The 15,715-nt window shown below is 44.3% G+C and overlaps 1 protein-coding gene across 13 annotated transcripts in view; it reads left to right on the top strand.

Moving 5' to 3' along the window:
• PKP4 (plakophilin 4) overlaps nt 1-15,715 on the top strand; it is a 1,672,883-nt gene that overhangs the window by 751,835 nt on the left and 905,333 nt on the right. For 8 of the 13 annotated variants that reach the window (XM_069616385.1, XM_069616381.1, XM_069616387.1 and 5 more), the window contains one exon: nt 8,399-8,533. The exons of the other annotated variants lie outside the window; for them this stretch is intronic. In XM_069616385.1, the coding sequence (XP_069472486.1) occupies nt 8,399-8,533 (135 nt within the window). The remainder of the gene's footprint in view (nt 1-8,398; nt 8,534-15,715) is intronic. 13 annotated transcript variants of the gene reach the window in all.

Here is a 15,715-nt window from a genome sequence, read left to right as displayed (position 1 = left end):
AACAAATATTTTACTAAAAATATAGGCCATCCAGCAGCAACCCAGAGTACTTAACGAAACATTCAATAGCACAAGGTTTGGTGGTTCAGGCTGCTACATCTACTAAGCAATCGGCATACCACTCTATCCCTCCTCATAGGGATGATAAGCAAGTGGATGCATAGGCGAGAAAAATATTTGCTGCTGGCAGTATGGCATTAAAGTCAACTAAAACAACTTGTACAACTTGTACCTCATCAAGGTTTACATTTACCCTGCAAGACTGTGTATATATGGCGACTGACCCCATCCTGGAAGGTGAAGAGAGACTACTGACACTAGCCTCGTGGAACACCAGAGGATTCTCACACCTCCTAGGACCTCCAACGGAAACAATACAAAAGGCAGACTTGATATGCTTGCAAGAGACATGGATATCCAAACTACCATGTGTGGACGGCTACGAAGTAGCAATAAATCCAGCAATAAAACAAAAAAAAGGAAGGCCTATGACAGGACAATTGACTTTAATTAAAAGAACATGTGGACTAAGAATAAAATCCGCCCGTAACCTGTCACCTTTCCTTCAGGAGGTGTGTGTAGAACAATCAGAACTCACAGAGAAACTGACGAATCGATTATATATATATTGAACATATATTGGAATACAACATCAAAGTTTTTCCAAAAGCTAGAAGATGATATCATTGAGGCCATAGATACAATTAAAATAGAAGATTCAAAGGCAATAATTATCCTATGTGGAGATTTCAACAGGAAATTCATTGAGTTAAACCAACAAAAAACAACAAAGATCGATGGGATGAGATTTAAAAATGACTGTTGGTTAGAAGAGATGACAAATAGAAATCTATCAATGCTTAACGGAGCGACAAGAGGGGACATACCAGCAACCCCGACCTGGGAAAGAGGTACTCGGCAATCTATTTTAGATTACATCTTTGTCTCGGAGAATATATTACATGAAATAGTCTCCTTTACAGTCACCAAAAACATCCAAAGCGATCATAATATCACATCAATGGAATGGAAATGGAGAAAAGCAGAGAAAAAGGATCAATGGAGATGTGACATCTCAGTGGAACCTGGACGTAACAGACTAAGGATAAAAAAATTGAATATTAAGGAGATATCTGAACAAATGCAAAAATCCCAGGAGCAAGGCTTGTCCGAGTCAACGGAATACCAGCACTTACTAGAAATTTATAAATCCAAAAAAATGAAGGTTCTAAAGAACCAAAATTTCAATAAACATAAGTACGACTCGGAAGTGGCGAAAAAAAAGAGGGAACTGAGGAAAGCATTAAGATCGATTAATGCCACCAAAGGAGTAGAAAATCAAACCCAGTCCAAAAAAGTGAGAAACCAGTACAACAACTGGCACAAGCTACATAGAGCTAAGATGGAGAAAAACGACGCAGAGACAATATTGAAAGCGCTGAACCAGAGAAATTCCAGGGGTTTTTGGACCTTAATAAATGAATCATCTAACTCAGAAAAAGCCATTATAACAAATATGGTAACGGAAACAGACTGGGAGTGTCATTACAAAAACCTGTTTAAAAGAAGGGAATGTACAAGTACAGAGGAGATCCACGTAAAAACTCCCTGGAACTTACAAATGGACAGAGAGGACATCCGAATCTCAATTGCAAATAGCAGTACATCTAGAGCTGCCGGACCGGATGGCCTCTCGAACGCCGACTTAAAAGAAAACATCGATGAATGGTCGGATTTCTGTGAGATCCTGTTCAAAGCAATAATAAAAGAAGGAAGGATCCCTGCGACCTGGAAACTAGGAATTATTGTTCCGATATTCAAGAAGGGCTTACGGTCGGAGCCAGCAAACTACCGCCCCATCGCCCTTCTCGATGTCATAGGCAAAGTGTTTGCAACTCAGCTCCTTAAACAACTCACACTGTGGATAAATCATGGAAAAATCTATGATGACAGACAGTCTGGGTTTGTAAAGGGAGTGGGCTGCAGCACAAACTTGCTAATATTAAACCTACTAAAAATAGATGCCATTCGATCGGGACAGAAAATCTATTTGGCATTTATCGACATGGCAAACGCGTTTGATGGAGTGAATAGAGAAATCCTGTGGTGTAATTTAAAGAAGAGAGGCTGCGATGAGAGTCTGATAGCAGCCATCAAAGAACTTTACTCTGACACCTACATTCAAATAAGGCTAGACAAAGAAGGAAATCTGTCAAAGCCAATTCGTACAGAAAGAGGAGTGAAACAGGGGTGCCCATTAGGGGCTACCCTGTTTAACTTCTACATCTCGGAAGTAGGGAATGCACTGTCAAGCGTGATTTCATTTCCACAAACCATCAATGGAAGCCAATTACATCACATCTTATACGCAGATGATATGGTAATTTTAGACCTAACACCAGTCGGCCTACAGAGAAAATTGTCTGCATAAAAAATCGGGCTGGAGATAAATGCAGCCAAGTCGGAAATCCTAGTCCTAGAGAACAAAAGAGGAAGAAAATCTGACAAGTACAGATCGAGTTGGTTCGTGGGAACAAAGAAGCTAGAGAAAGTGCACTTCACAAAATATTTGGGCACAATTATCAACTCAAGCATAAATGACGAACCAATGGTAAAGAAAATTCTAAATAGCTGCAAACAACTAACCTCCCAAGGGATCGTAATGCAGAAGAAATTCGGAAAATTCACATGTGAGCCAGTGAGAAAATTCTACCAAAATAAAATTACACCGATTCTGATTTATGGGGCAGAGAACATGTTTGGCTGTAACCACAAGATATGGTCTAGGTGTGAAGGTTTTTTCTGGAAAAAAGTTCTTCAAATACCACAAAGCACACCGACTGCGTGTGTTCTATATGAAGTAGGCATGTCCACATTGAACGCAAGGATTGCTTGGAATAAGCTATTGCTTTTTAGGAAAATGCATGACGAAGCAAACCTACCACCGTTCCAAATCCTATTGGGAAACAAAACAGGCAGAAAAACGTCAGCCCTAAGAGACTGGAAACAGCAATGTGGGGAAATTCTCAAACAGTTAGGGACGGACGAGTCAATGTTATGGAATAACCCAGACTTTGTAAAAAGAAAATTGATAGATCTTGATTGGATTACAATTGGGGAAAGAAGAGATCGCCAAAAGGCGATGACAAATCAACCAAAAGAAGCAAAGAAACGAAACACGCTTCAGAAATATCTGGCACTAGCTCCGTGCAAACATCTAAGAAAGTATTATTTGATGTTTCGTTTAAACATCCTAGAGACCAAAGAAATCCTAGGAATTAGGCATGTGATATCAAGGGAAAACACCCTATGTCGATTCTGTGGAGAGAAAGATGAAAATTTAAAACACCTCATCATAAGCTGTACAGAACTAAACAACCAGCGTGTCAGTTGCTTGGGTAAGATGAGGGAAAAGTACCAGACGCTATCTGTAGAAGAATGGTGGAGACAACTACACTTGACCGAAAGCAAGCCACTGTTGATCTCAGTAATGCGATTCTTAGAGATTCTGCAGAAACACCTAAAAATGAACCCGGTGGTTGCCTAAAGAGACCAACCTATCCGAAAAGACTGGAAAAAGACAGAATATCTATGGATGCAAAAGTAGATGAATTATGGATAGAAAAAGTAAAGAGAAGTCGTCCAACAAGGGGTTTTCTACAAAAATAGTTAAGGACTATGATGGAATGTTGATCTTACACTAAAAGATAAGTTTTTCAAAAGTTTGTATAAACTAAATGAAAATAAAAAAAAAAAAAAGAAGAGAGACTACTTCCTTGCAATCCTCAAGGATGGTAAGGATGCAATGGGTGAATGTCTAGAGTCAGGTCTGGATACTGCAGACAACATCAGCAGATCCAGGCCAACTAGCAAAGTGTTATGCAGATTTGCATTGTTGAAGTCTGGTTTTGCACCATATGTGCAGTCTAGACTCCTCAATATGCCCTTTGATGGCTCAAGGATGTTTAGCAGCAAGGCTGATGAGAGTTTGGAAAAGCTGCAGACCTCAAGCGGCGGCGAAATCCCTTGGTGCCTCCATTCGACAGCCTCAACACCCCTACTCAGGTTCATCTTCTTGGAGGGGTAAGTCCTTTCGATTCTACTCAGTTCGAAGAGGACAAGGCGGTCAACGAGGTCAGAGAAGATTCCCTTGTGGTGGACGAGGGAGAGGTGCTAAGCTAACCCAAGCAGCAGCAGTTTTATATTCAGCCGCCTCAAAACCACTGAGGCGTTGACTCAGAAGACCCTGGTGGGAGGCAGACTTACTCAACATCTGAAAGAATAGTGGGGTATTACTTCAGATGTTTAAGCACTGGAGACTGTAGCCCAAGGTTACTGCCTTACATTAAAAAAAAAAGCCCTCTGGATCATCCACCGGGGAACAACGCTTTCAAAGTTCCGGATTCACGCCTTCTGCAGGAAAGTTGTACCCTGTTAGAGAAAGGTGCTATAGAACCAGCAACTGTGGCATAAAGTAACACTGGTTGGTACTCCCCATACTTTCTAAATCCCAAAAAGGACAGTGGATTGAGACCCATCTTGGACATTAACTTTCACAAGTTCCTCAGGAAGGACAAGTTCAAGATGGTTACCCTTTCCCAAATCCTTCAGGCCCTCTAACTCCAAGACTGGATGGTGTCATTGGACCTTCAGGATGCTTACTTTAATGTGCCTATCCATCACAAGCACAGAAAGTACCTGAGGTTCGCGGTTGGCAGTTCTCATTATCACTTTAGATTTGTGCCATTCGGGCTGACCTCTGCCTGAGGGTTTTCACCAAGTTGATGCCAGTGGTGACAGCAAGTCTCAGCAGAGGAGGGATTCACGTCTACCCCCTACCTGGACGATTGGCTGATCAGGGCACATTCACCTGAACAAGCCCGGGAACATCTCAGTGTAACCTACCACTCTCTCCACTGCCTGGGCTTCTCCCGCAATTACAAGAAGTCCCACATGATACTATCTCAAAGACTCTAATTTATTGGAGCAGTTCTGATGTTTTCTCTGGGAAAGCCTTGCTACCAGAGGTGAGAGCTCAACATATTCTCCAGATGCTCACCAAATTCCAGGGTGCCTAGCATCTTCCGACCTTCACATTTTTTTTTTTTTGTGGTTGCTCGGTCTGATGACATCCTGCATTTTTCTGGTGCCAGAGGCTCACCTCAGAATGAGATCCCTCCAATGGGCTCTCAGGACTCAATGGTCCGAATTCTCAGCCAGAATGTCAGACTACCTGAAGTTCAAAGCAGTCTCTCAGGACCTTCTGTGGTGGGCTTGCAACGACAACATTCTCAAGGGAGAATCTTTTTGGCAGCCATGGCCGGAGATAACTGTAGTGACAGACTCCTCACTCACTGTGTAGGGAGCCCACGCCAATGACCTGACAATCTGCAGTCGTTGGTCTCCATCGGAGTCCAAACTACACATCAACCTTTTGGAGCTGACGGCACTCAGACTAGCGCTGAAGGCCTTCCTACCCTCGGTATGGGAAAGAATGTCTTGATAAGGACGGACAACAGTGACCATGTACAACAAAAAAAAAAATGGAGCCGTAGCGTCACTACCACTGTGCAGAGAAGCAATACAGCTCTGGTTCTGGGCAGTTCAACAAGGAATCTGTCAGCCGTTCTCATAGCCGGTGAGGGCACCGCGGCGGATTATGAGCAGGCCAGAGCAGTCTCACACAAGTGGGAGCTAGCTCGAAGTCCTTCAAGAGTTCTCCACCCTTTGGGGAACCCCTCAAGTGGATCTGTTCACGACCAGTGCAAACTGTTCTGCTCCAGGAAATTTCTCCCAAGAGGTGCTCTACAGGACGTGTTCGTAGTGGACTGGGAGTTTCCACTCCTGTATGAGTTTTCTCCAGTCCCTGTCATTCCTCGTGTGATCAGGAGGTTGAGAAATTCATGATTCTAATTGGCCCTGGAGGCTGTAGTACCCGGACCTTCTGGGCATGTCCATCTGCCCTCCAATGAGTCTTCCTCAAAGAGAGGACCTTCTCTCGCGAAAGGAGGGTTGGTTTCTCCATCCAGAGGTCAAGACTATCAACCTTCACGCATTGTTTCTGAGATGTTGAGATACAAGGATTGGGACCTCCCCGGATTACGGACTAGAGATCTTGCTTTCGGCCAGAAGGCCAGCGATGAAATCTTTGTACTGCTGCTGTTGGAACAAATTCAGCAGCTGGTGCAGGGATAATAATGTGGATCCTTTTCTATGTGACACACCTATGGTGCCTCCTTTTTTGTTAAATTTGGCAAATCTGGGGCTCCAGATTGGAACAATGAAAGGTTATCTGGTGGCGCTATCTATTTTCAAGCGGTCTTCAGAGGAGGATTCATATTTTAAAATCCCTCCGATTGTTCAATTCCTAAAGGGTCTTACTAATGTATTTGCACCAGTTCCATTCAAAGTCCCTTTATGAGATCTTAACCTTATGTTAACATTTCGAACATGCATTCTTTTTGAGCCTATACACTCATGCCCATTTAGACTGTTACCCTTCAAAACGTTTTTGCTAATTGCAATAACGTCAGTCCACAAGGTAAGCTAGTTGCAGGCACTTTCCTGTAAACCACCACATACGGTTTTCTATAAAGACAATGTTATTGTCAGGCTGAGACATTCTTTTCTACCTAAAGTAGTCTGACTTTCACTTGTCGCAAAAGATCATTTTGCCTACTTTCTATCCACCTCCTCTTCCTGGAAAGGAGGAGGAAAGATTACATAGGCTGGACCCAAAAAGGGCTCATTTTTTTACATATCAAGAATGGCTAGATTTCATAAAAATGACCAATTTTATACAGGCCCTGAATTGGGTTTAACTGTTACAAAACAGACCTTATCCAGATGGATCATCCTGGCTATTGGGGAATGTTACAGATTAGCGGGCAAATACCCCCTGGAAGGCTTGGGAGCACATTCCACAAGGGGCATGGCAACCTCTGCTGCTCTTCAGAGGTGTCCCAATCAGACGTTTGTTCAGAGGCCACTTGGTTGTCTATTCACATGTTGGTGAAACATTGCTGCCTGAATTCATCTTCCAGTCATAAAGGACAGTTTGCAAAAGCGGTCCTTTATTCAGTCCATGACAACAGTTAAAACAAAATATAATTTGTACTCCCACCACCAAATTATTACTGCTTTAGGAGCCTCTTATAAGATGAGGAATACGTGGGAGGACACAATCCATTCGAAGATCATGTAACTTATCCTGGTAACGGTCTTTCGATTTGGATGTTCCTCCCATATATTCCTCATCGCACCTCCCAGCCTACCCTGCCGTAGAATGTATGTTCTTACACTTTATGCTTTCTTGGAGCGTACAGTCTATGGTACGGCTGGTAATTCCTCTTCAGGAGGGGAAAAATAGAACTGAAGCCAACGTGCGTTGCGTGTGCTTTTTATACTGATGACGTTGACAGTCAAACGGAGGCCCTCGAGGAACATCGACTCAACGAGATGGCACACAGAGCCCCCTGTCGAAGAAATTCCAGAGCAGCTGAAGCTGGAAGGATAATTATCATAAGATGAGGAATACATGGGAGGAACATCCAATCAAAAACGCTACCAGGGGTAAGTAACTTGTTCTTCTAATGAAGCCCAGTCTCATTTACCATTTAACTAGGGCAGCGCAAACAGGAAGTACCTATGAATTCTATGCAGGCCTTGGTTGCTTGGTTCACAGTATTCTTGCTTGTTTTGACCGTCCTTGTGTGAGAATTTCTGATGCTTCTCTACTTTCCGACCTGCACCTCAGATCCTTTTTCACTACTTTTGAATTGTCTGGGAATGTTGGTCCTTTTTGTTTGCCTTTTTGACCCGCACTTGGATAGATTTTGGATCACCCAACAATCTTTTATATCCGATTTGTGGCTTGCCTTCAGACTTCTGTGGATTTTCCCTTGGAATTTTTGACTTTCTTTTTTTTTTGTTTTCTTTGGGTAAACTGAACCAGCTCTATTTAAACCACTTTACACAGCAACTTTCTTTTTTTCTCTTTGAACTATAGAAATGTCTAATATATAGTTATCCTTTGCAAGAACACAAATCAATAGTAAAGGGACTAGTAGGCTTGAACTAATCCATGCGAAAGAGAAACTGAAGATCGTTTCACTGGGATGGTTGTCACAAAGTTGCCATCATTTAGGCTTTTCTTAGGCCCACGGGACTGAACTAGCTAGGAACATTAAGTTAAAACTGTAGCGTAAGAAGGTGCTTCCTATGGCGCATAAGGATGAAAAAAGATAAAGTAGAAGCAATGGAGAATTGACTGGGCTTGCTCATTGCTCCAAACTGATTGGTCAACTGGCTGGCGATCAGATTGCTTTTAAACTCTTCCCATTGAGAGTAAGGTTTTGGGAAATTGCACCTAATGGTTTTTAATTCTCTTTTAATATAGGACAACCATTGATTCTCAGCAGAGATAAGAAGAGAAAGGGTGTCTATGAATATAACCCTGGAAAATGGGTTATGGGTGGTACTGCCATATTTTCACCCAGAAGAGAAGAGGTCTTTCTGCAAGAAGGTCTAGCAGGTATGGAATTGCCAGCCTTTATGGACTAGTTGTGTAGTGGTAGTCTTGTAGACAGCCAGTACATCGCCTAAAATGTGTTTCGAGGGGATTGGGTCCTCCGACGTATTCCATATCTGACAGTAATCGCCACAGCTGTGCTGCTTACTGTCATAGATATGGAATACATCGTCGGACCATCCCATCGAAAGAACATTACCAGGTAAGAGAGTAACTTGTTCTTTTGAGCGATAACAATCCTGTTAAACGTTTCAATATCCACTGCTAAATAATTGATGAAAATTCAGCTTGAGCATTTGCTACTAAGATGCTAAGAATTTCGAAGGGCTGCCATTGTTTTTATCTTGGCTGTACCTTTACAACAGGATGCTCACTATAAACACATCTGTTAGACCCTGTTCTAAAATGATAGCTTAGCTTAAACCTGATGGGTTCTATCCTCCCTGTTTTAGGGGTGTGCAAGTGGACACTTCATTCTTCAACATTGGATCTTTCATGAATTCACATGCTCGTGAATATTTCCCGTCAGCATTCTTGGAATCCTCAGTAATATTAAAGCAGTTTAGCTTTAAAGCTTAAGCTGCTTGTCACTTATATAGCCTATTGCTGTCACTTTGGGTTGTAGTGCCCCCAACTAATGACATTAGTGCTCCTTAGCTCCGCATCTGGTGGCCGTCTTCAGATTTTTACCACAAGTTTACGTGTTGAGAGTCCTTGTCTTTTCGCTCCTCGAAATAGCGTCATTTTTGTCCTATTTTTGAGAAATGTTTCAATAATGTTTTCAACATTAGTCACGTTATTGACTACCGGCTACGGGGACCTGTTGCTGGTGAAGATCCTGACCATCTACAGATGTTCTGGACCGTGTTGAAGTCCTCTTCACAAGTTTGAGGGCTTCCTCATCCACTGCAATGATGGACGTGATGCACAGCCTTTTCAAGGCCTGTACGAAGGGTCACCTCAAAAATGTATATGTGGAGACCACCATGACAAATGCTTATATTGTCTGCCCCCGGACAACGATATGGACCTTTGCTCTATCTGCCAGTCTTTTTCTTCAAAGACTCGAAGAACCGGACACAACTGCTTCGTCTACAACTACGACGACCAAGTCAATGGTTGTGGCGAAACTTTCGTCTTCGCACTTGTCGAAGTAGAAATTGCTGTCAACATCAGTAGCCTCGCCGATGACCACCTCGTCGACCCTGTCGATGGGCCACGAACCAGCAAAATCATCCTCCTCTTCGACAGCTGCCCTGTCAACAATTGCTTTGATGGCTACCAATAGTCTCTACCGCAGAGATCGTCAGCACCATTGGCGCCCGAGTTGCAAGCTTCTACGTTTGCCAGGTTTCCCAGAGGGGTTGGTGTGGACAGAGAATTGCCTCCAGCTTTGTCTTTTCTGCCAAGGCCCACACCAGCCAAGCCACTCTTCGCTATGGTGCATTCTGTGTCCACTGCTACACTCCCACCTACCACATTACTTCAAGGAGGTGAGGTCTCTGATGAAAACCCTCTGGGGGCTTTATCTCAGACCGCAAGTGAATCAGTTAGTAGCCTGATCCTATCCTGCCAATGCCTTGTCTGCCAGTTCAGCCTCCTCCAATTCCTGCAGTTTCATCCACTCCAATAACTGCAGCCCCTTTGGGCACACCAACTGCACCCAGGGACCTTTTGCTCAATATTTTATTGGCCTTAAAGACCCTGGTGATGGAACTACAACAGTCTTCCTCCTCCAGCCAGTCAACAGCCTATAGTCTGATCCTTCCGACATTACCTTCAAGAGTGGATTTAGTTGCACCTTGGCCCCCTCGACCAGTTTCTCAGTTCCAATCGCTATCCTAACTGATACTGGCCCTGACGACAATGACATGGCTACAGGCACTCAGACGGATGACTATGACAATTAAGTGCCAGCTGGTGGTGAGATACCAGATCTACCTTCCCGTGGCTCACCTACAGATTAAGCAGGCTCTTTCCATGTACTCTTAACACGTGCTGTTAAGCTATTCAACCTGGTTCCGGAGGAACAACAAAGCGGGTTTCCTATTGGTGAGAAGCCTCCAGGAAGTCAGTAGTCTCAATCCCTATGTTAGATGACATCAAGAAGGCTGGCCTTTTGGTGATGATAAATCCTTTCTCGACTACTCCATAAAAGCATTGCCTGGAGGAAAAGTATACAGTGACGGATGCGGCTACCTAAGTGCCTTTGCACCCAGCCCTGCCCGAACTCAGTGGTGTTGGTGGCTGCTCGGAAGAGATTAGCCAACCAGTCTTCTCCTGAGACACCAGGGATGGTTGAAGGCAACCAATTTCCTTCCTGAGGTGCAGTCCAAAGTTATGGATATGCCATTTGATGGGGTAAACCTGTTTCTGTAGGGTCTCATACACTGTTTTCACAATCGGGATGATATTGATACTGTACGCTTCATAGGCACCCTGCAGCAGCAAAGGCCGCACCTTCATTCCGGTAAGGGATATTTCGCCAGAACCTCCAGGGAATACAGGCCTTCTTACCGCTAGCCTTCTCGTACCAGCTTGCAGGAGGTGGGGATGTGGCAAACATAGAGGTACTCAGCGACGATGCAGATCTTCCTCCATACCGCAAAACCCCAAGCAGGCCAGAGCAGTGCCAGGAACCCGGACCCCCGCTCTCCCCACTTCAGCACCCCAGTTGGAGGCTGGGTGTCTCAAATTTGTCGATCAGTGGGAAAACATCTCCACGGACAAATGGGTGCTCAACATCATTCGACCGGGTCACACCCTCGAGTTTCTGGGCTACTGCCCATCCATCCATTTCCTGAAGAAAAGAGAACTACATAGACCACTTCTACTAGAAGTAAGATCCCATCTAAAAAAGGAGCTATAGGAGCCGTACTCCTGATACTTTTTGGTGAGATAAGTCTGGTGGTTAGAGACCCATCTTAGACCTCAGGCAGCTCCACAAGTTCCTGAAATCACAGGAGTTTTACATGGTCACACCAACTAGAACACAGACTTCTTCTCTCTGGCCTTGATTCACATTCCCATACATCGCAAGCGCAAATGCTTCCTTCAATTCGTAGTACAAGGCAAGCATTAGCAATTCAAGGCTCTGCCGTTGAGCTTCAAAAAGCTCCAAGAGTCTTCACAAAATGCTTAGCTCCGGTGGCTGTCCATCTCTGCCGAGCAGGCATTTGTCTACCAGTACCTGGATGAATGGCTAATACGTGCCCCCCCATCCCAGCCGTTGTCCTGAAAAAACACCGAAGAGCCATACTTAAAAGATTCAAGTATCCTCCACATTACAGGTGACGACAGTCCACTCCATGAAGTCTCTGCTAGGGATGATTTACTCTTGCATCCCATTGGTTCCTTACTGCAGGCTTCACATGAGACCTCTTCAAGAGTTCCTCGATAGCACCAAGTGTCGGGTTCCTTGAACTACAAGATTGCCCTCACGCCATCTTTCCACCAAACTCTCTACAATGGTCGAATCCTCGCGAGCAACTTGCACAAGGCGCTCCTTTTCTGCCTCCCAGCTAATCGGACTGCAGTCACCACCAATGCTTCCCTAGAGCGATGGGGAGCCTTCCCGGGCCAACTCCACGCCAGAGGCTTGTGGCAACCCAAATAAAGTTGTCCCCTTTCCCATTCGAAAAGTTTGAAATAAAGCCCCTCTTTACAGGGTTGGGGGCACAAACCTGTTCCTGCCTTGTCCTTGTCTGTATCATCACATAGTATTGGACAAAGGGACTAGTGAAGAACTTGTCACATTTCTTAGCATCAGTCAAGGTCTGTGTCTGTTTGTTGGGACAGCCTTGGCCAAACTTCTAGTAATGTAAGCTCTGTGTGCCAAACAAAAAAAGTTAAAGTAATGACAAAATGCAGAACAAACGTATATTGCAAAAGCAATTTATTTAGTCAAAGTGTGTGACGCAGTAACACAAATACAGTGACACATGTATTCAATGTGAACAGGAGAACAAAATATAGATATAATTCACTTATAATTCTTAGTGCAAAATTTCCAGAGTCTAAAACATAAATACAGCCCTAGTTGGTTGCAAAAAACACATATATGAAGGCAATCGATACAATCGTAATAGTGTTAAGAAACTCCCACATTAGTTCTGTGGAGCGATCTCCTCTAGGATTTGCAATTGAGCAGGCTTTAGTGGACTCAAGAATTTTTATGTGTGGAAAAGCTAATCTCTCATTGCCCCTCCTGAGCCTAGATCACCAACTGAGTAGCCACTTCGCTACACTGACGCAAGCCTCCCATTTTCTTAAGATGTGCTCTACTAGATGGGAGGCGCCACCATAACTCTATTTACCATTGCCTTATTCCCAAGTATATTCCAACATATGCATCCGATATACCACTCTGTATCCAGTTGCATCTAAACCCGTCCCCTTACCATAACGCAACCTCTTGGACTATGACACCCGAGTGACCTCTTACCAGCCTCAGACACTCGTAGTTTGGGTGTTGTCTGTTTCCTAGACAACGCCGCACGGCCAATCAGTAAGCACGCTGCGCCCCCTGGCCGCAGACATTGTACCAATCAGTGTAGGGCACGTTGTAAGCAGTCGCCATAACTACCTGCCAGCGTCCCGTGTATCAGGATAACCTGCACAGTTTCCTTTCGGACCAAGTTCCTACTCGCAATATACATTTGTTCTGCATTTTGTTTGGCACACATAGAGCTTACATTGCTAGAGGTTTGGCCAAGGTTGTCCCAACAAACACAGACCTTGACTGATACTAAGAAATGTGACGAAATTCTGTTACCATGCAGGGCACGCTGTAGTAGTGGAAATAAATAAAATAACTGCCTTGCATTCTAACAGTATTTCCATTGGCTGTTTCTCAGCCAGTGGAAATCATAATCACGTAATGTGGGTGGAGTGACGGGCACACAGCGCCACCTTCACACATCTGCGTTGCCCAGGGCAGAACCTGCGTGAGCCAGCAGCTCAGCCCAGCCCAAGTTCAGTGCTACGTGCGATGCACACCGAGGCCTACTTCTCGTTGCCTTCCATATTTTCCGACGTATGTTTGTGGCTCGAAGTGCTTTTGAGCCTCCAAGACACCTCTGGCCAATTACACCGAAACACAAGTATGTGGCCAGCAGTATCTTGGAGGCTCAAAAGCAACGTGGGCTGCCGTAATATTTGAACATTCCACCTCGGGAGGGAGGTTACAGTTTGCATCACTTTTTGAAAAAAAAACTCCCCCTTGGGTACTGTTCAAATTGCGTCACAAAAGGAATGAATTCCCACATGATTTTACTGCATGTGGGAATTAATTCCTTGCCAAAATGGCTAGGCAACACGCCATCCACACCCAGAAAAGCAGCACAGCGGGTAAAATGCCTCGGGCTCTATCCAGTTTCAGTTTTTGGAACTGTCAAGTGCTAACCTGGACGAGGCAAAACAGCCCTTGGGAGGTGTCCGTGCACCTGTCGGAGGAAGGCCAGCTGCAGGAGTGAATTTTCAGAGCACATAACTCCGTAGCCCACCAGATCCAAGACACTGTGGGCTTTACAGCAGACACTCAGGTCAATTCCCTCCCCGGTTCCTACAACATGGCACTCAGCTCAGCTGTAGTGATCAGAGTACCATCGCACTGGCCACCCCTGGGCACTGGGAGATGAGGGCACCCGGCCATGTCTAATTCTTCATACTTTAAGATTGTGCTCACATAGAGTTTCTTCTTTTAGGTTCACCTTTGGGTGATCGTTTTTCACCATTTTATCTGTTGAATTAGATTATGCTTGTTTCATTAACACAGAAGTAAGTAATGTGTATTACAGAGGTAAGCTGGCATATGTATTGGGCACACTGCACATGCTCAGGCAGCATCAATCATGCTTTGTAAAGGACAATGTTGGCCTAAATTGGGAACAGCCAGGATAGACATCTTGCTACAGAGGCGTATTTTGGGCGCAACCAGCATGACAATGTGTTACATCAGTGACAGTGCTGTCTTACACTGTGGAGACATAGATCATTAAAATGTGTTGTGTTGCAAAATGTTCTTGTCTGCTGTTGGTGACATGGAATGTTCATGTTCCCCTTTAGAACGGATTATAAATGTATGGCTTTTTGGTCCGTTTTTCTGCTGTAAAATGCACCATTTCAACCACATATTTGAAAATAAATTCTTAGAGGGGAAACCCCCAAACCCTCCCCAGATCCTTATAGGTCCCTTGCTACGCTCAGTGGCCCCCACTATTTCAGGAAAATATTAACACATACACAATGAAAGAAATCACAAGCAACTGACCTCGTATCATTTGATGGAGGGGCTCCCTTAGATACTCACTGCCCCTGACACCAAAAGCCATCTTTGGGACTGCATGGCGCATCACTGCCCGTGATGCGATTGTGTCAAAGGTCACACAATATCGCTTTTTAATATACTGCTTTGGGTGAGGTTGTTGACTTTTGGCTCGCCGGCCCACTGGGTAACAAAAAGTTAATGCTTCGGCCCCACATTCAAAAAGGTTGGACAAGCCTGCTCTAGAGCGTTAAAAAGGATGTGCAGCAAGAAATCCGTTCCATGGTGGCAACCGTGATTTGACACTAAGCAAGCTCAAACAACAATGGATTTATCGCTTGGACTCTTGGTCTTAACATATCGATCGAATGGAATTTGTTTTTCACTTAAATACTACCCTAACAGCTGTTAGACAGTTACTCTACCGTTAGCCACACAAGACAAGCCATCAACCACGCACTCTGTGCTTTGCACACAGTCTGCTACTCGGTCAACACCAGGCCCTCCTTTGTCTAACACACTCTTGTCAAACACCACGTTTCTGGTACATTACTTTCTCTGACATTACTTGCATCCTCGATATTATGCTGAAAAACCGTTGCACCTGTCTGCTAATTATGTAATTATTAAATACTGTGTGCCGTGATACATAGGACTTTATATTAACAGAAAATAATTCTGTTCCGAATGTCCGATTGTAACCAATATATATATTTCTGATGTTTGTTAATCTGCTTAGAATCACATGCTGTGCATAGGTCCGACATCCAGTGGTCACTGCGGAGTATTGCATTTTGTTTTTCGTAGTCGAAAAGGGGACGTCGACAAGGCGTGTCTAACACTATCCCTATAGTGACGTGCGTTGTACCCACAATCCCTCACGCGTCGAGGTCCCTCAGATTGTTTTTTTCCGCCCAGTT

Source organism: Ambystoma mexicanum, chromosome 9 (assembly GCF_040938575.1).
Source record: "Ambystoma mexicanum isolate Mex_15411 chromosome 9, UKY_AmexF1_1, whole genome shotgun sequence".
In the NCBI taxonomy this organism is placed as follows: domain Eukaryota; kingdom Metazoa; phylum Chordata; class Amphibia; order Caudata; family Ambystomatidae; genus Ambystoma; species Ambystoma mexicanum.
Note: the sequence above shows the minus strand (reverse complement) of the source record. Positions and strands in the feature narration are given on the sequence as shown.